At 46.8% G+C, this 25,294-nt stretch overlaps 2 protein-coding genes across 3 annotated transcripts; both read left to right on the forward strand.

Moving 5' to 3' along the window:
* Positions 1-5,617: 5,617 nt before the first annotated feature.
* On the forward strand, positions 5,618-14,260 carry TM2D3 (TM2 domain containing 3). The gene is made up of 6 exons (XM_078856856.1): positions 5,618-5,836; positions 7,110-7,175; positions 8,134-8,282; positions 10,173-10,332; positions 12,478-12,553; positions 13,574-14,260. The coding sequence occupies exons 1-6, from the start codon at positions 5,674-5,676 to the stop codon at positions 13,737-13,739; spliced, it is 780 nt and encodes a 259-aa protein (XP_078712982.1). The 5' UTR covers positions 5,618-5,673; the 3' UTR covers positions 13,740-14,260.
* Positions 14,261-19,604: 5,344 nt separating this feature from the next.
* LOC144932248 (toll-like receptor 7) lies at positions 19,605-25,101 on the forward strand. Of its 2 annotated transcripts, none has more exons than XM_078856193.1 (3): positions 19,605-19,755; positions 20,057-20,396; positions 22,130-25,101. In XM_078856193.1, the coding sequence occupies exons 2-3, from the start codon at positions 20,097-20,099 to the stop codon at positions 25,079-25,081; spliced, it is 3,252 nt and encodes a 1,083-aa protein (XP_078712319.1). In that variant the 5' UTR covers positions 19,605-19,755; positions 20,057-20,096; the 3' UTR covers positions 25,082-25,101. The 2 variants fall into 2 exon arrangements, with proteins under 2 accessions (XP_078712319.1, XP_078712318.1); XM_078856192.1 differs by lacking the exon at positions 19,605-19,755 and adding an exon at positions 19,763-19,880.
* The last annotated feature ends 193 nt before the right edge of the window (positions 25,102-25,294 follow it).

Raw genomic sequence — 25,294 nt, forward strand, 5'->3', positions numbered from 1 at the left:
GCACCGGATTTTCGAAAAAAGCCGGATAATCGCATCGTTATTTTTGCACATTCGAGCATGACATTGTGTTTTTAGCTGTTGCGTTTCTGGGTTTTTTGGGGCTTTGAATTTGCTAACGATAGGAAATCGCCATAAATAAACATACAAATAAATATCCTGTAAAAAAGTTCATGTATTTCCTGTCCTGTACTTACCACTCCGATCTCTAAGACTCCGCATTGGATTGATTAGGGCGGGTGTAGAACTGGAGGCGGTTACCCAGTCTGACTCCGACTGCGATTGTATATTGCTCGCTAACGCAATCGAACACGTTGCTTTAAAGGCGCTCTTGTTTCAACAAGTTGATGTATTTGACCATCGCCGGACTTGTCCAGCCCCGAGTCAAATTTTCGCCTGATCGCGCTGTATATTTTCAGTTTTAATTCGTTATTTAGTCATGAAACATGTATCGACGTGCAGTATTTTCAAATATTTTTAAGTCGTATGTAGCGTATAGCGTACTGTGTATAATATTTGACGCTGAAATAAAGCGTAGATGCTTTTTTTTGTCACGCACGTGGTGCCGAACGCCAGATTGATGACAGACTTTGGAGCAGTTTTCTGGCGATTGCCCCGATTGCATGCCGGGTTTGCCGGATCGGCGGATAATGTTGGAAGCCAGAATATCGCACGCTGGATAATCGATGATCTACTCTTATTTTATATCAAGATTTCGCCGTTTACGTGCTCATTGTTTCTCGACAAATTTTCATCATTTACACATTTCACGATGCCAGTTCGATAATAATCACTTTACATAATAATCACTTTACCTTGATGTATTCTATAAGTGAGTAAACCATCGTAAAACCGTGTTTATAACGTATAACTTTTAAATGTTTCATAAGCTAGTCACAATGCATATATTCATCAAGCAAAATCTATTTATCTCATGATAAAACTTCAGAAAATAATAACAATCATCAGGAAAATACATGCGTGTAAGACTATATTATTTACTTGTGATGCACATTACATACAATAAATGATACGTTCATAATTACTTTTCACCATGTGCTCATTAGGGGCCGTCCATAAATGACGTCACGCGATTTTGGACGATTTTTGACCCCCCCCCCCCCGCTCGTCACACGGCCTCACAAAAAGTCTGACCCCCCCCTCAAATATGAAGTCACAAAGCTCTGCTCACCCCCCCCCAAATAAAACATGCTTCAAATTGCTTGAAACTATTGTCATTGTAGTGCGTACTTAATGTGGCGCTGCACTCTGATGTTGTAGGAGAAACATTAAAAAGTCTATTTAATTAAGTAGAACGTGTTGTCTATATTTATTTAAAGTTGCGCATTTTGATGTGACGTCACATTTCTCACCCCCCCCCCTCGTCACAGCGTCACAAATGTCTAACCCCCCCCCGCCCCTAGGTGCGTGACGTAATTTATGGACGGTCCCTTAGAAACTGACCTGACCTAGGAGAGGTCCAAGATCGGTTCACAGGCCACTGATGTTAGCCGTGGCCAGGAATAGCAACTCAGGGGCCCAGGTCCTAGAACAGCGTTAAGAACCTGGCCAACCACATTCCAACACAATCACTGCCAATTAACACTAAGTTATGGTCATGTCACCCAAGGAATTTAAACCAGGCTAGGTGCACCCTGAGGCCGCTTAAAGTGCCAAAGGCTCGCTGGCATGAGGTCATTGAAATTGGGGTCAACTGACAACCGCACTGCTTGTCCTGCCCATTTCCCCATACACACGGAGCATTTGGCCAATGTTGGTCCAACCACATGCCGACATTGTCCCAACATGGATTGTTTACACCGTTGTGCTGCATCGTCTTCCATCTCTAGCCTGCGCCGCACCAATTTACCTCTGTCAAGCCCAGGGGTCAGCATCAACATGCACGTAACTAGAAGGGCTATTTTTTCGAATATGGTCAAAAAACTCGATATTTCAAGAGCTGCAATGAATGTGAATAACGTCACGAAGCAGTCTTTAACGAGCCGCATGCGGCTCCAGAGCCACAGGTTGCCGACTCCTCGTCTAGCCAAACAGAATAGTCATGGGCCCAGACCAAAAAACACACTTATTGGTACCACCTGAGGTGGCAAAGTCTGCTTTGATTTTTGTAATCCTCCATGTGTGTGGGACATTCTGATATGATAACCTTTGTGGAGTGGCAGCTTAGTTGTAGTTGCCATGACTTCTATACCATTTGACAGGCGTCCAGAACGATGAAATGGGCATTATTACTGAAAAACTACCGAGACCAAAGCCAGGTAGGTCACAAACTACTCTTTATTGGTTTAAATACACAATTAAAACACAGGATAATAACGAATACCATAGTGAGGTAAGGAACTACTTTAATATTATAAACATTGACATTCGCATACACTTAGTCAATGATGCATGTAATCCCATATATATCGTTAGTGATGGGTATATGTGAAGAAGGCTACATTATTGTTATTAAGCTCTGTGTGTACTTAGATGGTGTTAACAAGGGTAACCAAGTCCAGAATCACCACACTGTGCATCAATGTATACTACTACTATCACAGTAATACCATCAGAATCACCACCCTGTCACTCATCAAACTGCTCGTCTATCTCGTCATCTGACTCCCCGAGTTCAAAGTCAGATTCTGGATCATCCTGCAGTTTTTGGTTACTGCAGGTCTGTAACCTGCACATGTCTGTGCATGTCAGTCCATTTGACAGGCACGTGCAGCTTTGGCATTTTGTATGAACGCACACACTTGCATGCTAGCAGTTCCAAGACCACATCTGGTGCGGGTGAGGAGCACATGCAGTAAATGGCCAGCTTGCCATCATCGTCTGTCAATCCATACTCAGTAGGGCTTGACACCACAGGGTTAGCATGCAGACAGCACTTCCAGATTGCTGCCTGATAGTTGGCTCGTTGAACATGCGTGAAGAGACAGTCTCTACATGGTGGCAGCTGGCTGGACTCGACTTCTCCCCTTTTGGTGCAGAAGAGCTGGTAGCGCAGTTTGTTCACCTCACCAGTGCTGCTATTAGCAACATACATTCGACAGGTGAACTGCTCAATTTTCTGGAACAGCTCATCACATTCCATGACTGCCCCAGTCGACTTAACGTCTCTTGACAAGAAGTGCCCTTTCTCACCATCTTCAGGGCATTCAGCTTCCCTCGACCGGCGAATGCACTGACAGTGTCGCAGCCTGTGAAGGCGTGTAAGCCAATTAGGCTGTCACAGATGCTGTCTCCAAGTGACTTTGCGAGTTTGCTTATATCGACAAACTGTGTGCGGTTCTGTGTCCCACACTTCTGGTAGATGGAACAGGTGATGTCCTGGAAGCCAAGACAAAGCACCATGACACCAGTGTCCTCAGCTGTGATGATAACTGCTTTTGAGCCCACATTTGCTGCATGCACTGCATGCAGGAGCAGACGGGTGTCAGCTTCTTCATGCGTGGAGTGCAGCTCTGCTATTTCCTCACACTCATCTTCTGTCAACGTGTAGCAGATTTCCTCACAGATCATGCACAACACCTTGCCATGCAGCATCTCTCTGTATCGTGGGAGTTTCCACTCTTCCACCAGAAACTTGATGAGACTGGTCTTGTTAATAATTGTGTGCATGTTATGAAAGTTTACAATTTATAGCAGCAAAATATAAAAAAATATATAAAAATTGACAAACGGAACAAAAATCATTCTTTTTTGCCTGTAGTACCTGGCTTTAACTAATAATCTTAACAGGTAAATTAACAATACATTGAGGATAAAGTTAGCACTTTAGATATCTTTACTGAACATAAATAATACAGAGCCACCAGTACTTGCCTCACCTGCCAGTAAATGATCATGAGCAAACAAGCTGCGAGAAACAGAAGGAAAACAGATCGTGCCAATCTATGCCAGGCTTAACTAAGTCACTGAAATTGAATAAATGCAAGAATATGTATGAAATACATGCCTTGGGGACAAACATCAATTTTGTTAATTATTTATTGTTTTAATTAACAGCGGAGGTGTTGGAATGTTTTATTTGTAACGTCCGGGCAAATCGGCGTGATTTCAATAAGTGCAAAAACAGGTTTCCTGCGAGAAAAATTAAACAGCTGCTCATTGGGAAAGGTTATCATGTATTATTTTACTTCCATTGGTGTAACAAATAAAATGGCACCATTGAAGTTTTGTCACCTTGGGTGGTATCGATATTTGGCCTGGCCCAAGGACTAGAAGCTGCGTGGTGATGCTGAAACTGGGTATGGGAGCTCATCATGATGCCCCAGGCAATGCATCCCCGTCTTTTAGAGGAGCACACTGTGAGCTCACACAATTCAATTTACTTGAACCCAGGCTGGATCAAAGGCAGGCCAGCTTAAATAATGTCATCCGTCAGAGATGTTTTATGTAAAGGGTTACTGGTTTTGAGCGAGACGCCCACTGCCAAACACGAGCCGGTCACAAAAACACGGTCCTGCTACAGGAACAAGTTAAGGCGATTGAGTTCAGGGAGTCGAACCGATACATTTTGGGTTCGGTTCGGGTTATTGCAAAACCGACTGAATCAGTTACAGAATGTGCCAAAACCGGTTCCAATGGGTTATAATTCGCATATTTTTTTCAAAAGCAAAACAAACCCAACCCGTGTGACTTACATTGTCGGCTACAGGGAGATTTTTTTTTATATTTGACGTGTTTCAAGCGCTTCAAACACCTTCGTGAACATGACATGTTGGGACAACCCCGCAACTCCGATTCGCTCAGTTGGCTACGTACGGTGCGAAAGAAGTTCAACATACACACAACAGGCGCCAGGGTCGTAATTTTAGCGCTTCCAATGTCTTAGGGGCCGTCCATAAATGACGTCACGCACCTGGGGGGGAGGGTCAGACATTTGTGACGATGTGACGATGTGACGGGGGGGGGGTGGAAATGTGACGTCACATTAAAATGCGCCACTTTAAATAAATATAGACAACACGTTCTACTTAATTAAATAGACTATTTAATAAATGTTTTCCCCTACAACATCAGAGTGCAGCGCTACATTAAATACGCACGACAATTACAATAGTTTAAAGCGATTTGAAGCATGTTTTATTTTGGGGGGGGGAGAGCTTTGTGACGTCATATTTGAGAGGGGGGTCTGACTTTTTGTGACGCCGTGTGACTCGGGGGTGGGGGGGGGTCAAAAATCGTCCAAAATCGCGTGACGTCATTTATGGACGGCCCCCAATCTGTGCCGGAGCGGAGGTGAGAGAGTGACAGGGCCTCCCCTTGTGGGAGTCGCGGTGGGCGCATCGCTTAGCTGCCAATCCGAGTTCGATTCCCGCTCGTGGCCAATATTTTTCCCGTGGGTGCGTTAACATTGGCAGTGGGGGGAGACGACGAAGGGGGTGGTTTGCTGGTCACCACACGCGCTCGTGGCGCCGTGCCTGCCTTCATAGGTGCTCGCTGACAGCACTTGCCCCAACAGCCTGTTAAAGGCTGCACGGGGGAACTTTGTCTTTTGTTGCCCCCCCCCCTCTCTCACCAACCCCCCCCCACCCCTCGGTGTACGGGGCGGGCTTCTCCGCTGCTATTGGCTAAGAGGAGCTCCTGCCCCGCCCCCTGCCCCGCCCCGGACGTGACGTCACAACAACAGGAAGTGGCGACTCGGCGTGGATCGGGGCCGTCATGGAGGCGGCGCGAGGAGTCGCCGCAGCGGTCGGAGCAGCTGCAGGAGGAGCGCGAGGAGCACGTCCCCTTCCTACTACAGCTGCTGCTACTACTGCTGCTGCAGTCGTAGGGACAGCTGCAGGCTGGAGGAGCGGACGCGTCGCGGTGCTCATCATGACGGGTACAGATCCGCGTGTGTACAGTGCAGTACAGTACAGTGCACCTCCTGAGTGTTGTTGGTGGAATAGGCCGCGACAGCGCCTGGGGTGGGTGGTGTTGACCGCGCCAAGCGCGGCCGCCTTTGTGTTCTCCGGCTGCTGCTGCTGCTGCTACTCGAGGCAGCCCGAGACGGGAAGGAGGAAGGGCCAACGTTGGTTCAAGGTGTCACTCGCCACTGGTGTTAGCCGCTGGCCGGGTTTGTAGCTGAGTGCGTTTAAGCACTGCCCTCCATCGTATACACATACACACTCTGCAGTGTGGAGTCTGGTCACACAATCTCCTTGACCGACACGGCGTAGGAGATTTTCATCCAGAGGCGGATTTATAAAGAGCTCTATGCTATACACACATAACACGTGTACAGTGTGTAAACTGCATACGCATACAATTTCTTAATGGAGCCAATAAGTCAAATACATATCAGCGTTCAGGTAAAGTATTTATACTCCTATAGTACATGTATACACTGTACAGATATGCACCTTGAAATACTGTACATATATACATCAACACATTTACAGTATAGTTATGCACATGCGCTACTATACACATAAAACACAGTAGACTGCACATTATACACATACTGGGGAACCCCCCCCCTTCTCCAACCCTTTGTTAAGTGTGGTGAAGTATGGTGAATCAACTTACCTCCGTGGCCGACACGGTATTGAGAAGTTTTCATCCAGCAGTGTTTTTGTATTGTTTGTCAGTGACATTCTTACCCGCCCCGACTGGGCATCTGTGAAAAAGAGCTTTATAGTTAAAACATCAAAATTAATGAAAATAAAATAAAAACTAAAATCACGACGTTTCGGAGGCAACACAAGTCTCCGTCATCAGGTGGGACCCTCACAGCCGAAAATTAATTGATGCAGCTAATTCGGCTGTGACGGTCCCACCTGATGACGGAGACTTGTGTTGCCTCCGAAACGTCGTGATTTTTGTTTTTATTTTATTTTCATTAATTTTGATGTTTTACCTACGTGACTTTACCGAAAAAACCTAAGAATATGATTCCTTGCAGTCACGAAAGCTTCAAATCTAGAATTAAGCTTTATAGTTCATCGGATTCCTCCAGAAAAAATATTCAGATTCTGGATTGAAATTGGCAAAACATGTAATACATGTGCACACAGTCATACGTACTGCACACATATTAGTAAGCATACTCACGCACACATTTAGTGTCTCCTTGTGTCTCTCATGTTCTGTGTGCCCCCATGTCCCTGTGGTAGCGATCTCCTGTCTCTCCATGCTTCCAGGAGCTACATCGTGGACGTCAGACAGCTCGGCTGAGGACGGTGAGGGGAGTGAAGGGCTGGCTACCTGTTGGAGCAGTTTACAATGGCCGTTGTCAACACTTGAGTTTGAATTCTTGGATGGCACCTACCTAAAATTAAGCCCGTTTTTGTTGAGTGTGGCTTTCTCCTCAACATGTCTTCCTCCAGTCTTGTCCTCCATGCAGTCGTAGTATTTCAAACTCGATACAGCCCTAAAAGTATATTTTTTAGGGGAGACCTGGGGTGCGAAAGCAATACAGACTGATGTAGTCAAAGGTGAAACGGCAGCATGGGGGGTTGGAATATTAACACAGAAACATTTTTAACTTACACAAACATTCTGCAAACAACTGTCAAGGGGGGGGGGGGGAGGTGAATCTTCTTAGTTGATATGAGGGGGGCACTATCTGCGGGATCCACGTTTATCCCCTTCTTATCTGGGTAGATGTCTGCAGATACAATAATATTTCCACCGCTTCTGGTGTAGCGCTTTTGGGTACCACTTCCAGGCGACTCTCACGCTTGGCTAAACATGCATGCTAGAAGGGACTTACCGCTGAACACCTCTTGTCCGCAAATAAGAGTCGAGTGCCATTTGTCATGCCATCGCTAGCATCAACACGACCGCCATCTTCATCCATCATCTTCACTCCACAGCGAGAAACTACAGAAGCACTAGGCCACGGATAAGTGTGGGTAATAGGCATGTTCTGCACAACTCTTCTTATCCATGAAATATCCATGGATAACGAGTTTTGGCAAATATCATGATTCACGAGATGTTTCACTATAACATTTACGTTTAGAGAATAAATGTCAGTAATATATGATTAACAAAGTACTTGCATTCATATTTTACATTAAATTATTCTAATTGTCAACAAAAAAAACTGTCCCTTTGTGTCTCCAATGTTCCCTCCCTACCCCCGGCATGTCTCCTGTCGCACTGTGCATCTACACATCCCTTGACCCCCATCAGTTATGCAAGAGGTCGTGCGTCTTTGCCCTGCGGACGTCGCCTGCCGCTCTCTTCCTGTTCAGTGCCTCAACTGCACCTACAACACCTCCTGTGTGTACGGTCACAACACCACGGGCTCCTGCTCACCACGTGCTGGCGTGCACTGCACGGTTTGTTCCCATGTGTCTGTGTGAGGCAGTGCATCCCCATGCGGTATTGAATCATTGTGTACCCCCATTTTTCCTTGTGTCTCGTGTGAGTTGGAGCATCTCCATGCATTCCTGTGAGTGGCCACTTGTGTCTGTGTTCCCTGTGTTTCGTCGTGCGTGCGAGCAAGGACATTTGCATGCATTCCTGGGAGTTGCTCCATGTGCCTGAGTTTTCCTCACGTATCTCCACATATCTATGCATGTTCCCCGAGTTGTCTCTGTGTAGTGGTGATACGCGCTGGGTGTATACGTCGTGTGCCAGCGCGTATGTACGGGTGTGTGTGTGGTGACGCGCGCTGACGGGGAGGAGCAGGCGTCAGTGCGCGGGTGGGGGTAGTGTTGCTGATTGGCTGTGTGCCGGTGACGCGCCCAGAGGGAGTGATCGGGTAGCAGCGCGGTGTGATTGGTCGGGGAGTGGAAACACGCGCTGAGCGGAACCGGATCGTAAAGATAGCGCGCGGGGATTGGGTAACTGAGGAGCGGTGCCGACGTTGAGGTCCGCATCCGCTCCGTCTCCCGGGAAGAAGAGGTATATAAGGTGATGCACAGAGGAGCAGGGGGCAGAAGTGGAACCATCTAAGAATGAAGACGAAGGTGCAGAGATAGAGCCCGGAGAGGAGAGTAATGGAGAGTAGAGGAGAGTAAGGTATAAGTGTGTAGCCAGAGAGAGAGAACGGTCTACACGAGCTGAGTACTGTATAGTGTGTAGCCAGAGAGAGAGAACGGTCTACACGAGCTGAGTAATGTATAGTGTGTAGCCAGAGAGAGAGAACGGTCTACACGAGCTGAGTAATGTATAGTGTGTAGCCAGAGAGAGAGAACGGTCTGCACGAGCTGAGTGATGTATAGTGTGTAGCCAGAGAGAGAGAAAGGTCTACACGAGCCGAGTATGCATACGGTGTAGCCAGAGAGAGAGGAAGGTCTACACGAGCCGAGTATGCATACGGTGTAGCCAGAGAGAGAGATGCAAAGTCTACACGAGGCGAGAGAAGAGTGTAGCCGAGGCGTGGAGTCTACACGAGGCACAGAGAGCCAGCAGCACAGAATCTAAGAGAGTCAAGAGAAGCGTAGGGTGAAGAAGAAGAGGTCACGAGTTGTACCGTTGTATGGTGACCGCATTGTGAAGAAGAGAGGCCACGCGTTGTATTGTTACAAGTCAAGATTTAATAAAAGAAGTGTGTTCCCGTCAAGGAGTTTCCTGCCGTCATTTTCCAATACTTCATCTGTATCCCCGTGTCGTTGTTCCCGTGCATCAATTTATTTGCATGTCCCTGGGTCCCACTGTGTCAATGTGTCTCTAATTATCTCCGTGTATCGCTATGTGATATTACGTGTCTGTGTGTATATGTGTGCGAACCTGTGTGCCTACTTTTGTCTCTGTACACTTATCTATGTATGTGCCCATGTGTAGGCCCATGTATACCCCTTCATATGTCTCTAGTCACATACACACATACATTTAGAATGACATCACTGTAATTTAAATCTTTGTTCATCATTGGATTTTATTGTGTTCTCGTGTCTTTTTTTTATCCAGGAAAGCCTCACTGAGCCAATCATATTTTTGACCAGGATTTTGCTTTAGGATGTTTAGCCCATTAATGAGTGCTTGGCATGTGGGAGAAAACCAGTATCCAGAGAATACCCACAAATACGATGGGATAACACTCAAAGTTCGGCACAAATAGTCAAGAATCCATTGCTGTAATGTCAACTCACGGCCACCTAGCAGCCCAAGCGTACAACACCTGCTATTCCCCGGCATCTAAATCCTGACCAGACTCAATGCTTATGTTATTCTACAAGATCAGACACATTCAGGCTGATTTGCTTGTCCCCGTGTGTCCCCAGGGGCGCAGGGAGATGTCCGTAAATCTGACGTGCGGGTTCTGCTGGCAGCTGCCACCCTCCCTCTACCACTGCACCAACAGCACCTCCTGTCCCTCGGCTGGGTGTCCCCGTGCCCGCACGCGCGCCAACTGCACCGCCCTACCTGATGTGCACTGCCTCGGTCAGAACCTTCTCTCTCTCACAAACTCGCTTGCACAGTTGCCTATTTGAATGCTAACCTCCCCACCACTCCTCGCCCCAACAGACCACTAACCTGTTTAGAGTGGTTGTGTGTGTCTGTGGGGTGGTGTCTTGGGGGAGGGGAATTACCTCAGCCCAGATCATTTAATGAGGCAAAGTGGAGATGACCCTGCTGGGGCTGTGATGCCTCATTGGAAGAAGTAGTCTCACCCCCTGTTAGTGGCTGGTTGAGGTACTATCTGCTGAGGAAGTACGGAAGGCGATTCGGAGTCTGTGACCAGGAAAAGCACCGGGCAGAGATAATCTCTCAAGCGAACTGCTGATGGAGGATGGCTTACTCAACTTTTGGTTCATTTAGTAAATGGATTATAACATCGTTATTTGTATGCCGAGTGCTGCTGCTGTGTCCTGTACAGCACTTTGAGATCCTTGGTGATAAGTGCTATATAAATTAAATTATTATTATTATTATTATAACAGCCTGGACCACAGGACAGGTTCTGCAGAATTGGAAGGATGCCATGGTGATCCCCATTTTTAAGAAAATTGGGACTGTACTGATTGCAACAACTACCAGGATATCTCCCTCCTCAGTGTGCTGGGAAAAGCCCTGGCAACAATTATTCAAAATTGCCTTCCCAGTTCAGGGCGGTCCTGCACAGACGCCATATTCTCTTGTCCATCTGTTACAACAGAGGGGTCGGGAATTCGAACAGAATATATATGTTTGCTTTATTGACCTGATCAAAGCCTATCATCAGTAGGCCAGGGCTCTTGGTTGTTGTTCGTGCTTTTGGAGTCCCTCACTCTGCTCACAGTAATTTTGGTCCTTCATGATGGTGGGCAGGCCTGGGTTAAGCTACGTGGCTGGGAGTCAGAGCCATTCCCTGTTCACCTTGGAGTGCGACACGGATGTCCTCTGGCTTCTACATTATTTAACATTTCCACAACGTAGTTCGAGAAGCTTTCCATGGCTGTACCGGAGGGATTTCAATCTGGTACAGATACAATGGAAGGCTGATCGATGCCCATGTGCGGTTGAGGGAAGGATCCCTATTGTGTCAACCATGTTATGTATGCTGATGATCTGGTGATTGCTGCTCAGAGAAGGATTTAGAGGCACCAAAACCGAGTACCTGCCTAGGAATTTTGTTTCATAACACATTCCTGCGGAGGGAGCTGGTAGGAACGTTGGGTTGATCGGTCAATTGCCAGGGTCAACGGTGGCGTGGTGTATTCCGCAAATATGGCCGACTGTGAGGGTGGGCACAAGCCGGCGTGAGTAGGTTAAACGTTGAGTTTTATAAGGGCACCACGGGGTAACCAGCCCCTCCCCACCCAGCCCCACCCCTCCCACCCTCCCCACCCAGCCCCTCCCCACCCAGCCCCTCCCCACCCTCCCCACCCAGCCCCTCCCCACCCTCCCTTCTCCACCCAGCCCCACCCCTCCCATTTTTTGATGCACGACGGACTGACACAATAATCCCCTGTGGGCTGGTGTAACCAGGTGGTTCCTACCAGTAAAACACTCCACTCCCTCAACTCCCCATTGGTGATGGGGCAGTTGTGGAGAGGTTTCCATAAACAAACGCTACGGTGAAGTCACCACCACTTAGTGGGGAATGGCGGTTGCTGTTGGTGTGCCCAGAGTGCCTGTGTGGCTTAATGTGCCTTGTGTGCATGCATGTGTATCTATACATACACATACTTTACGGGTATAGTCCTGGATACACACTCGTGTGCATGCACCCACATACGCACACTATACACACCTGCATACATGCACCGATCTATATCTGCTTTTATCTCCATGGATGTGGCTGAATGCAAATCTGCATGCACCTTACATATGCCAGTACATGTCTGTTTTTACATGCTGGTGTGTACATGTTTGTGGGGACGAGCATCAGTAGTTAACTGGTTAGTGCACTGTGCTACAATCCCCAATATCTAAACCACTTCTGGTTTTATCCGCGGTTTACTTAACCTTCAATGAGTGCCTGGTTTGGGGTGTAAACACAAGCACTGCGGAGACAATGACAGCAAGGTGTAGTGTTGGCCACACTGCTCTCTCACTAATGACATTTGCCCCTGCAATCTATAATGGAGATATTCCTGTGTGCAGGTGAACGCACCTTCATGAAGATGCTCTACTGTGACTGGACAGGTGGCCACAAGTGGGCAACAGCACTCACACTCAGGTCTGACGTCCCAAGCTCTGGGATTTTATATTTGTGTGCACTTGTTGTTGTGCGTGTGTGCATCTGTGGGGAACGGTGGTTCAGTGGTTAGCACGCTGCGCTATAGACCCAGCGACCTGAGTTCGGTTTATGCTCATGGTCAAATAACATTGGCAAATATTTGAACCGGTCCTGGTGAGCTTCCCCTAGGTTGACTCAGCCATCAATGAGTACCTGGTGCAGTGTACAAACATCAGGACTGGGGAGACGAAGGCGACCAGATGTGGTGTTAGCCGCCCCCCCCCTCCCTCGTGTGACGTCCAGGTTTTCATTGGTACTCGCTTACAGCATTTATCAAAAGCCTGTTAAAGGCTATATGTAGGGTCTTAGTTGGCTGGCACATCACCTCCACAGCTACACTGGTATGTTGTGAGTCCTGTTGGGGGAAAGGCTAAGCTTGGTCGGTTATTTACCCTCCACTTGCTCATATCCACCACAGTGGCTCATGTGGGTGTTGGGCAAGTTTGAAGGCCTAATAACCCCTACACCTTAAATTAATTCGGCAAAGAACCATAGGAAATAGATGAGAGAATGGACTCCTAAATAAAATCACATGCCAATACGTTAATCTATCCACTGCTTCCAGATCAACTTAAAGATTAGCACTCAATGTCTTAAAGGTCCTCCATGAACTCGCTCCTTCATCTCCCCTCTCATCGCACTCTACATCCCACTACACCCCCTCTACACCAGCAACCCAATGCATTGTCAAATTCCCCAGTCAACTTTTTCTCAGTGGGAGGTTGCTGATTTGTTTTATGTTGCCCCATTGTCTGGAACTCACTACCACTCCGCCATGCTGTCGACTTGCTGCTCAAGTCCAGGTTTCAAACTCTTCCTTATTCGTCTGGATATTACTTTCTTTCTCTCTTAAATACGTAAAATTGTCCTTTCCCCAGGATGTTCATGCCGCATTGAGTGCTTGAGATGCAGTTACATTTAGCTGGTATATTGATCTGGGATGTAATTGTGCATGTGCAGTGTGACTCTGGGTGGGTTTGGAGCTGATCGCTTCTACCTGGGCCAGTGGCGAGAAGGCCTGGGGAAACTATTCAGCTTTGGGGGCCTGGGCGTGTGGACGCTGCTGGATGTGCTGCTCATCGCCATCGGATACATCGGACCTGCCGACGGGTCTCTCTACATCTGACGAGCATCATCACCACCGTCATCGTCAGCACATCACCAGCTTCAGTTGCATCATCGCCATCATCACTCACAATGACCATGTCTCAGTTCAAAATACCATGCAGCCATTTCTGATTAAACCAGGTTTCTGTATGTTCCAAGTTGTATAAAAGACAATTCTTTAATACATTTAAATTTTCACATAATCCAGCCTGGCGAATATTGAGAGCTTAAATTTGTAAATATTGTATATTGGATGAATTACATGTGGTGAACCACTCTTTACAGAACACTGTCTTTATTGTTGAAGAAAATTATATTGGAAGGGACATATTGAGGAACTGTGTTATTGCCTTTTGGGGTTGTTCCTTGGTAAGATGACATGCCTGCTCTTTTGCCTGCAGGAATTCCAGAAGGCGCAACTCATTGATGTCGGTCTGTTATCTGACATTTACACATGCGACAATGTGGCCAACACAAAGCCTTGTGTTGTCTTTGTTGATTTATAATATGTCGAACATTACATCCAGCTAATAAACTTTAAACAAATAGGTTGTTGTGCAATTCATTGTATTTCAGATATCGGTTTGTGGTCAACTCAGCGCATCCATTTTTTATTGATAAAATGAGTACAGACACTCCTTCACATATGCGAGTGATGCGTTCCTGGAAGAGCGCGCGTATCTCAAAATCTCGTATGTCAAAAGCTATTTTTCCATAAGAAATAATGGTAAAGCAGGGGATTAGGGGATTTCACACACTCGCAGACAATCGCCTATATTATCCGAGCCTATATCAATACGATACATGTACACACAATGTAATACTTTAAATTAAGACAATCATTTAAACATATACTTCCTATAAATAAAAATAAAGAAATACAATCAGAAATACGAAAGCGGTGAACACGACACAAACTTCACAGGGTACGATCACAACGAGAGACTGAGGGAAGAGCGCTGGTGTACTCGCGGCGACAAGCTGTACAGTAGAGCACACTCGTTATCGTGCCCCACTGGCTGCTGGCAACGCCATTGGGTCGCGGCGCCAGGCGAGGGTGGCGTATGTCATGTTGCGGATGACGCATGTCAATAAAAGGTCTAAATACAAAGCGCACGTTCTTCCAAAATGGTCTACCATAAAAGCGCGTTAACCGAGGATTGCCTGTACAACAACTTCATGGGAAGTTGACTGGTTATCCTGTTGATGGACTGGACCCCACGACGGAAACGTTGAGTTTCCACCACAGACTCATGGCCACCAATGGACGTGAGCAATGCCCCAATGCTTCTTCTTGGTTCTTTCGGTAAAGTCACGTAGAAGGGAAATAATAAAAATAAAACAAAATACAATTTTCACGACGTTTCGGCCACAACGCAAGCAGCCTGAGGACGGATGCTTGCGTTGTGGCCGAAACGTGAGAATTATGTTTCATTTTTATTATTTCCCTTCTACGTGACTTTACCGAAAGAACCAAGAAGATGAATCCCTGCAGTCACGAAAGCTTTAAATCGAAATTTAACCGCCCCAATGCTTGTCTGATTAAGCACACGCTTTCACTTTGCATGCATTCACAGAAACATGTAATACATTTTACAGCGACAGTCGCGAGCGAGTGACTGATATACATTATGATTGTTACAAAAGGGCTCGAAAACTGAAATTTGGCACAGATTAAATATTGCCTTTGCTTATAATTAGAACGATCTGTAAACCATTTTTTTTTATTGAGTCCAAAAGAAATTACAACCCTTTAGTTGAATGGCTTTATCGGGCCTGAATGTCTAAATTGCTTTCAGTCTTGCGTTATACACCGATTTACATTCCCCATCATTCAGAGTGAAGCTAAATCCCATCGCAAGTGGTGAGGCCCTCGGGTTATTGATGCAGTATAAGCAACCAAAAACACACAAGTGATATAGCAGTGATGCGTTTATACTCAATGACCACTTACAACCTCTGCCGAGTTGTATCCTATCTGTACTGCGGTTGTTTGCACCGCAATCCCTGGCAATAGTAATCGGAAGGTTACGAGTGCAATCCCAGTTGGTCAATTTATCTTCAGCCTCACTGCCGTCGATAAAATGAGTATCAATCGTGGTCCTATGGATAGACCAGGCGTAGGAATGTTGAATTTCACCTGACAGGACCACCAATGGAGGTGAGCACCACCCCACGTGCAGGAAGTCTGAGCATTCCGAATCGTCCCAATCCACCGTTTGTACAATGCCTTGAGATACAACTATTAGGAAGATTTTTTGATTTGGTGAACTGAATAGTGCAGGGATGTATAGTCCATGGGTCAAAGTAGAAATTAACTCCACCTTCGACTTACGAACAACTGCACTTACGAATTATATATTTTACATTGACTTCATATGAAAACTTTAACTTGCAAACTGAGCTATTTTGCTCAGCGGAGTGTACCTCCATGAGATATAATAATATTCTTGGTTCTTTCGGTAAAGCCGCGTAGAAGGGAAATAATAAAATAATTAAAAATATATCATGATGATTGCTTGTGTTGCAAGTCGAAACGTCGTGAGATTTTTTTATTGTTTTATATTTTTCTTATTTTATTATTTCCCTTCTACGTGACTTTACCGAAAGAACCAAGAATATGAATCCCTGCAGTCACGAAAGCTTTAAATCATAATTTGAGATTTAATAAGTCAACCTCGCGCGCAAGGAGTGAGTGAGCGTGCGTGCACGCGTGCCGCCGTGTGCGTGTGAGGAGTGGTAGTGCAATGATGAGAGCGCTGCGCTACCAACCCGGCGACCCAAGTTCGATACCCGCTCACCGCCAAAACAAGTGACAATTATCTGAACCGGTCATGGGCCTCAAATGAGTATGTGGTGTGATGTGCGAACATCACCACTGGAGAGACAAAAGCGGCCGGGCGTGGTGTTGGCCACCCTTTCCCCTCGTGTGCCGTGTCGGCCTTCATAGGTGCTCGTTAACAGCACTTGCCCCAACAGTCTGTTAAGGCTATACGTGGGGGAGGGGATCTTTGTCTTTGTGCGCACGTGCCCTGTGTGTGTAATTGTGGGGTCTCATTGCGCCCTCTCCGACAAGCAGGCCAGCATTAGGACTGAAGGTACTTGAAAATTAAAACTGAGCATTTTCTATGTATGTTTCTTTATTTTATGTTTTATTTACGATACAGTATTTTTTTTAGTGTTACATGCAAATGTACAATATTTCTTATTTAGGGGCCGTCCATAAATGGCGTCACGCGATTTTGGACGATTTTGACCCCCCCCCCTCGTCACTCAACGTCACAAAAAGTCAGACCCCCTTCAAATATGACGTCAAAAAACTCTGCCCCCCCCCCAAAAAAAATTGCTTTAAACTATTGTCATTGTAGTGCGTATTTAATGTAGTGCTGCACTCTGATGTTGTACGAGAAAACATTTTTTTAAAAGTCTTTCATTAAGTAGAACGTGTTGTCTATATTTATTTAAAGTTGCGTATTTTGATGTGACGTCACATTTCTCAAACACCCCCCCCCACGTCACACATCGTCACAAACGACACCTTTATATATTTACGCGATCTAACCCAAAAAAATCTGTTTTATGAAATCCAATTCACACCGCGACTCAAGTGCACCTAGCCTAGCACGAGGGGGCGTGGGCACGTCAGTGCCCCTTAAAAGTGTGAATGGTGGTGGTCTTCGGTGTGTGCGCCCTTGCGTGTGTTGCGGCGTGGAATTCTGTGTGTTTGTGGGTTTATGTGGGGAGCGGTGGCGCATCGGTTAGCGCACTGCGCTACGAACTTGGCCACCCGAGTTTGATTCCTGCTCACGGCCAACACCGGTGACGATTATCGGAACCAGTCATTGGCCTCCCCGAGGTGGACTCAATTGAGTACCTGGTGCGGTGTGTCAACATTGTTACTGGGAAGACAAAGGCGGCCGGGCGTGGTATTGCCACACGCCCTCGTGCGCCGTGCCAGCCTTTAAAGATGCTCGCTAACAGCACTTGCCCCAAAGGTGTGTTCAGGCTATGCGGGGGATCTTTATCTTTGTCTTGTGTGTATGTGTTGGGAATTTTGGATGGTTTGCGCACTGCGCCATGCGAACCCAGATACTTGAGTTCGATTCCTGGGCACGGTGAAGAGGGTCGAGTGATAGATGATCACCCAGTGTGGTGTGTAAACATCAGCACTGACTGGGTATCGTAGTTCTGACCACACCATTCCCTCGTGTACCTTGATGGCTTTAATATGTGCTCGCTAACAGCAGTTACCCCTCATTTCTAAAAGAGTGTATGATATATTTGTTTTGTATGTGTTGCTGTATGGAAATGTGTGTGTGCATAGCTGTATGTTGCCACTAGGAAGACAAAGGCGGTGCTGGCCACCCATCCCCTCGTGTGCCGTTACGGCCTTCATAGGTGCTCGCTAACAGGGGGTATTTGTATGTGACTCATATGCGTCGTGTCTGTGTGTACGTATGTGTGTGCATCTATTAGTCATCTCAGGCAGTCAACCCATAGCACCACAGTCTGTCCCGTAACCTACCAGCAGTGAGCGAGCCATCGAAACTTCAAGGAGCTTCAAAGTGTGAACGTTGAACTTATCTCGGACCGTACTAGCCAACCGTGCTAATATAAATGCACCTAGCCTGGTACAAGCGCCTTGGTGAAGTCACCACCACTCAGTGGCGAATGGTGGTCCTCATTGTTACTGTCTGCGTGTGTTATTGTAATCTGTTCAGTGTATGTCGGTCTATGTGGCTGCGTATGTGTGTGTGTGGCTGTGTGTGCGTGAGTGCGGAGTTAGAACATGTTAAAAACAAAATGAGGAAGAGGCAAAACCCACAAAACACGTGTTGCCACCAACCGTGGGCTCTATACATTTTTAGGCAGCAAAATAAAATGTTTACTCAAACCTGGAATATTCGGTGATTTCCAGAAACCACTATAAATCCGGCCCTTATTCCTCAAACTCAAGGGTACCTGCTTGGTTGGAGACTGTGCTATTCTTAACAATATAGAGCTCTTAAAACGAAATACTTCTTTGAGGTTCACATCTCATTTGCAAGGGGGTGGGATGCAAAAGTGGCCATTTGAAAATAAACACAATTACTGCACACCAAAGTAATTATTCAACTGCAACACGTTGAATTCAAGTTTTGAGTTGAATAAAAATGCCATGATTTGGTATACAATGTATAGGTTTACTAAGTCATATGGTAGACTGGCTCCAAACATGGAATTGAGGATTTTTTTTACCGATGGCTCAACCTTTAATGGAGTTGAGAAAAACTAAAATACGTACTGATTTGAACAGTAATACACAGACTTCTATATCAACCTTAAACCACCAACTACAGCAACCTGAATGACATAAAACCCTCATCTCATCCGATACAGAACTCCGTGTCTCAAGCGAGAGAACCCTTGTCCCGTCTGATACAGAACATTTATCATCTGAACTGTAATAGCATGTCGACCTATTCCTCTCAATCCAAAATTTAGAACTCTAAAAATCTTAAGACGACATGTTTGTAAATGAACTGAAATCGAGAGACAATAATTAACAAGCTACTTTGTTTGACTGTCAACTTACTGATGATTCACTATTTGCTGCGACAAAGTTGTAGTCAATTATGTGGTGCCATTATGTCCACATTTTAGGCCAATATGTTTAATTTCAAGTCTTCCTTGCTAGATTTAAATTTAAGTTGAGCATTTTTGCAACACAATTTTGCGCCAAGATTACCAAAGGTTCTCGCAAAAAATATGCGTTGCACTGATAATAAACCACACATTTTCGCACCCAAAGTAAAACTAATTACTTCCCCTTATCTGTTTCCTGAAGCCTCCTTCTCCTGATCACCACTCTTTGGTCCCCATACCCTCTATAAATCACATTTCACTTGCAGGTGTCCCCTGCCTTCTGCACTAAAACCATCACTTCACCCTGCCCTGATCTAACTCCGCCCCCCATGCCCTAACGTCACCATCATTCCATGCGACCTTCTAAAACCCAGTTCCTCTACCAGTCACTTTCGGAAAGTCGGCGCAAGGTGGGTGCCAATAATACGATACATCGTCATCAAGATCACCGCAATGAACACCATCACTACCATTCGCAGAGACATCAGCAGTAGCGCAAGTACATCTCCATCATTACCACCATAATTCCTCCAAGGTTGGTAAAGCTGCACTGCTTGGTTGTTACTGTGCAAAGCATGAGCCTCGTCATATGAATGCACGTTGTACAATACTGATTTATATTACGCTGTTGCTGCTGCTGCTGTGAACAATCACTCTGCTGCTGTTGATGTTGCTGCTGTTGATCATTGTTTCTCCTAATTCCTGCCCAAGGTCCACCCCAGACCCACAAGAGTCCGAAACAACCACGACGATGCCTTACTCAACCTTCACCAAACTCCACACCGCCCCATCCCTCCTCCTGCTCCACCTGCTTCTCCTGCCACGTGTGACGGCTCCCATCCCAACGCAGCCCCGTGGAGGTGGCCGCTCGTGGCCGAGGACACTGCCCTGCGAGGTGGACGTCGTTAAAGAGACCGCGGCTATCACGGTCGACTGCTCCGGCCTGGGTCTGACCCATATCCCGTTTGGGATCCCAAAACACGTCACGCAGTTGAACCTGAGCAACAACAACATCTGTGGTGTGCAGCGGGACGATTTCATCCATTTCCAGGTACCACTTTAGTCATCACCATCAGGAGCAACAGAGCACACATTGTCATAGTTAGCAGAAGCATTACATTATTTTTTCATAAGCCTTCCTCATGTCTGAATTAGACATTGTCTTTCCAATGAGGGATATGTACAGTATTATCATGTACGGTAGTACACGTCTTGATTGGCATACAATAAAATAGAAAAAGTGGTGAATTTCAGTATTCAACAAATAACGTTCATATAAAAATGGTATCACTGATAGGATATGGAGTTTTCCTTTGATTCGGTATAATTTTGAGATGCCTTGTTTTTCTTTTGAAAGTGAATACCCTATGATAAATGAGAAAGGACGAGGCAACAGGTGCTCAGATGCAGCCAGTCAAATTTACTATTCGGCTTCATGTACAGAAAATTCACTCTGAGACTGTGCTTCGATCGATTTCAAATTTATAGATCTACTTTCGTCCGAATTTTTTTTATACAATTATATATTGTTTAACTATGTTTTCATCATCCATTGGTCTTGCAACACCATGACTAAATATACAATCTTAATCATGAGAAGGAACATGATCCTCAGCAGCTATATCATCATTGTCATCACAATCATCAGCAGTACTGGAAGCACCAGTCTCACCATATTTATCAGCAGCAATGCAACAGAAGCAGTAGCACAACTACGAGTATGGGAATCATTGTCTGAACGAATAGGAGTAGCACTATAAGCACCATCTTAATAATGATTATCATCCATAAGAGGGTTTTGGGTTAGATCGCGTTAAAACCCGCCACCACCCGACACAGCCAACTAGTAAGGGTTGTCACGTAAACAGAACATGCCAATTCGTCACTAGTACAGCACACCGGTGTGTTGGAAAGCCAAGCCACAACATTTACAATCTGAGTACGACGTTTCGCCAGTAATTACAACTAGCTTCATCAGGCGACAGCCAGATTTGTGGAGAAGTCCACCTGCTTCGTTTCTTTTATAGATGCATAGATGTGGTGACCACGCAGCTGCGCCCTTGCACAATGTGGGGTGGGGGGGTATTACTGAGGCAAGATACATGATGCATGTGCATTATGCGAGCCCGTTGAACTTGTCCTTCCTGTCTATTGTGTTTATTAAAATAGCCCTACCAACAGTAATCCCTATTAAAGTACGCTGCCCTTTGTAGGCATGCATTTAAATAATGTATTATTTGATGATTCACTTCCACAAGTTCAAAGGGCTGGCATAATGCACATTCATAATGTACGTTGCCTAAGTAATACCCCCCCCCCCCCCGCATTGTGCAAGAGCGCAGCTGCGTGGTCACCACATCTATGCATCTATATAAGAACGAAACAGGCGGACTTCTCCACAAATCTGGCTGTCGCCTGATGAAGCTAGTTGTAATTACTGGCGAAACGTCGTAATCAGATGGTAAATGTTGTGGCTTGGCTCTCCAACACACCGGTGTGCTGTACTAGTGACGAATAGGCCACGTTCTGTCTACGTAACAACCCTTACTAGTTGGCTGTGTCGGGTGGTGGCGGGTTTTACGACACATTTATATATTTACGCGATCTAACCCAAACACCTCTATTATGGATGATATTGGTCGCGAAAGCCTATGTGTTGAAATTATTATCACAGAAAAAAATCAGCATTGGACCAATCCTCATTACTGTATCATAATAATTTCTCCAATCATCATCATCACCTACTGTAATCTTAAGTGACCCCCACCCCCTACCTCCACCCAGGACACTCTCCGGGACCTTGACCTGAGTGGAAACTGCCCTTCCAGTGTGACCTCCCCAAACTGCCTGTGCGACAACGGTAACTTCACACTTGGCGCGGCTGCACTCTCCTCACTCAACCTCTCTTCACTCAACCTTGGTGGCAATAGCTTCTCTCGGGTTCCATCGGAACTCCCACGGAGCCTTCACACCCTCAACTTACAGTTCAACCGCATTTCCCAGGTCTTCGCCTCTGACTTTGAGTACCATTCAGCGCTTAGCATCCTTCACCTGGGGTACAACTGCTTTGTGCACAACCCATGTGGCCGGGCATTCGGTGTGGAGCCAGGTGCCTTCAGTGCTTTCAACCTGTCCGAGCTGCACCTGCCCAGCAACAATGTAAGCAACCCGCCGACTGGCCTGCCTGCCTCTCTGACGCTACTGGACTTGAGCGGGAACCAGCTGCGCACCTTCGAGCAGAAGCATCTGAGCGGCCTCTCCTCCCTGCGCTTGCTGGACCTCAGCATGAACTGTCCACGCTGCTACAATGCCCCTTACCCGTGCCACTCGTGTCCAGATAATGGACCCCTCGACATCACCCACGATGCTTTCTTTAATGTAACTGAACTTCGCAGCCTGAACCTGCGCTCCGTGTCACTGAGGAGCATTCCCAGCCAGATGTTCAAGAATAACCCCGATCTCACTCACCTTGACCTCTCCCTCAACTATCTCGCAAAAGCACTGGCCGAGGGCTCCTTCCTGCTCCACCTGAAGCGACTGGAGGTGCTGGACCTGTCTTTTAACTATGAGCCAGGCCATTACTTCAAGGAGCTGAATCTGTCATCGCACTTTGCGGCACTCACCTCACTCAAGAAGCTGATGATCAAGGGCTATGTGTTTGAGCGCCTTGAGGACTCTCAGATCGATGTCCTCCACAACCTGTCACACCTCACTTCACTTGATTTGGGCATTAACTTCATAAATCACCTGGATCTTGCCATCTTCAAAAAAATGAGTGGGCTCAGCAGCATCTTCCTCTCACAGAACCAGATCTCGCCACCTGTGGAGAAGCGAGGGGAGGGCCTTAAATTCGGGTTAGATGAGTCCCAACAGGTCCCGGGAATTGAGAGAATAATTTTAGATGATAGAACCCATTCCATTACCTCAGCAAAGTACGAGGAGTGCAAGTCATATGGAAAGTTACTGGACCTCAGTGTCAATAACATCTTCTTCATCAACCCAATGCAGTTCAAAGGCGCTGAGGATGTGCACTGCCTAAATTTAAGCACCAACGCCATTGGGCAGACTCTTAATGGATCGGAATTTGTCAACCTCCCCAACCTGAAGTACCTCGACCTCTCCTTCAACCGCCTGGACCTCTTCCACTCGAGTGCTCTGACTGAACTAAAGAGCCTGGAGGTACTGGACCTGAGCTACAACAGACACTACTTCTCCATGGATGGCATCGTGCACAATATAAATTTCATCTCCAACATGACATCACTACGGAAGCTTAACCTAGGCTGGAATGGGATCAAGAGCCTAGGGCCCACGAGGATAATTCGCAGCCACACCCTCACTGATCTCTACTTCGACGGAAACAACCTGAATGTACTATGGGAAGATGGGAATGAGAACAACTACAACGTGTTCGAGAACCTGACACATATAAAAATACTCAACATATCCTATAACAACCTAAATTCCATCCCAAACGGCAGTGTCCTCCTCAACCTGAGGAACATTCAGGAGTTGATCGCAAGCCACAACCATCTGAACAATTTCCCGTGGGATGAACTACGGTACATGGCGAACCTCAGCGTGCTGTCGCTAGACTACAACCACCTTGATGCACTACCCATTTCTCTGCTAGACTTCAATATCTCCATTACCAAACTGTCCATCAGCCACAACCATCTGACCACAATCAGCAGGTACTTCTTGCTGCATGCCCCAAGCCTTGCTATCCTGGATGTTGCATACAATAAAATTGATGGAGCTCATCGTGATGATTTCCCAAGAGATGCCCTTGACCACTTGCAAACGCTGATGCTGGAAGGGAACCCGTTTCTCTGTACCTGTGAGAACATCTGGCTGGCACAGTGGATCAATAGCACTGACGTGAACATCCCACACGTCGCCACGGGGCTCCTGTGTGACCGGCCCGATGGGCACCGCCACAAGAGTGTCCTGGTCACCCTGGACTTCATGGAGTGCGAGTTCATTGGACTCATGCTGGGACTGTTCCTGCTCTACAATACGATCATATTATTGCTGATGGGCTCGTCCTTTGTGTGGGCACGCTACCGCTGGGACGTTGCGTACACCGCGCGTTTTTACGCCGCACGGTGCCGCCGTGGTCACTCTAATGGTGGTAGTGGCTCCAATGGCCAGGACTATCGCAAGCTTGAGTGTGGCTATGATGCCTTTGTGGCATACGACTCGTGCGACATGGACGTGTGCGAGTGGGTCCTACAAGAAATGCGTGTCCACATGGAGGAGGCTGGCCCATACGGGGCCCAACCCACTTTCCGGTTGTGTTTAGAGGACCGGGACTGGGTACCTGGGATGAGCGTGGCTGACAACTTGGTGGCAAGCGTGCACGCCAGCAGGAGAACCGTGTTTGTCCTTACACGATCTTTTGCGGCGTCGGGTCGGTTCCGTGAGGCCTTCCTCATGTCACATCAGAGGCTGCTGGATGAGAAGGTGGATATGGTGATCCTAGTGATGCTGGAGAGGATGCGCCCGTCCTTTACACGCTCACGGTATATGCGTCTCCGACAGCGACTGAGCCCCGGCTCCATTCTGCGCTGGCCGACCAACCCCCATGCTCAAAAGATATTCTGGCAGGGCCTGCGGGATGCCTTGGCCGGGCCCAGCAAATCAGCCGCACAGGCTGCCAAGCGACGACGACGACAACATGACAGTGATGTAGATGGGCGGGAACTGCCCGATGGATGTAGTCTAGTCCTGTAAATTGGTGCTAGAGGTGAAGAAGAGCCACTATACCAGTCCTAGAGATATTTCATGATTGTAGATTAACCCTTTAAGACCTTGTCTAGGGGAGACCGGTCCTCTAGGTCCTATAATGTACAGTAGTATAGTTGGATTTGTCCTATAGACCATTCCAGATCATGTTTATGCTGTAGGCCACTCCTTTTGGATCTATGGACCAGTCCTATAGATCAA

This window comes from Lampetra fluviatilis, chromosome 5 (assembly GCF_964198595.1).
Source record: "Lampetra fluviatilis chromosome 5, kcLamFluv1.1, whole genome shotgun sequence".
In the NCBI taxonomy this organism is placed as follows: Eukaryota; Metazoa; Chordata; class Hyperoartia; order Petromyzontiformes; family Petromyzontidae; genus Lampetra; species Lampetra fluviatilis.

What these genes read in the sequence shown, in the direction of transcription:
- TM2D3 (XM_078856856.1), top strand. Translation starts at nt 5,674, where the DNA reads ATGGAGGCGGCGCGAGGAGTCGCCGCAGCGGTCGGAGCAGCTGCAGGA. An exon ending in GTGCTGGCGTGCACTGCACG is followed by an intron (nt 8,283 to 10,172) that starts GTTTGTTCCCAT and finishes GTGTGTCCCCAG; the next exon opens with GGGCGCAGGGAGATGTCCGT. An exon ending in GCAACAGCACTCACACTCAG is followed by an intron (nt 12,554 to 13,573) that starts GTCTGACGTCCC and finishes GTGCATGTGCAG; the next exon opens with TGTGACTCTGGGTGGGTTTG.
- LOC144932248 (XM_078856193.1), top strand. Translation starts at nt 20,097, where the DNA reads ATGCCTTACTCAACCTTCACCAAACTCCACACCGCCCCATCCCTCCTC. An exon ending in ACGATTTCATCCATTTCCAG is followed by an intron (nt 20,397 to 22,129) that starts GTACCACTTTAG and finishes ACCTCCACCCAG; the next exon opens with GACACTCTCCGGGACCTTGA.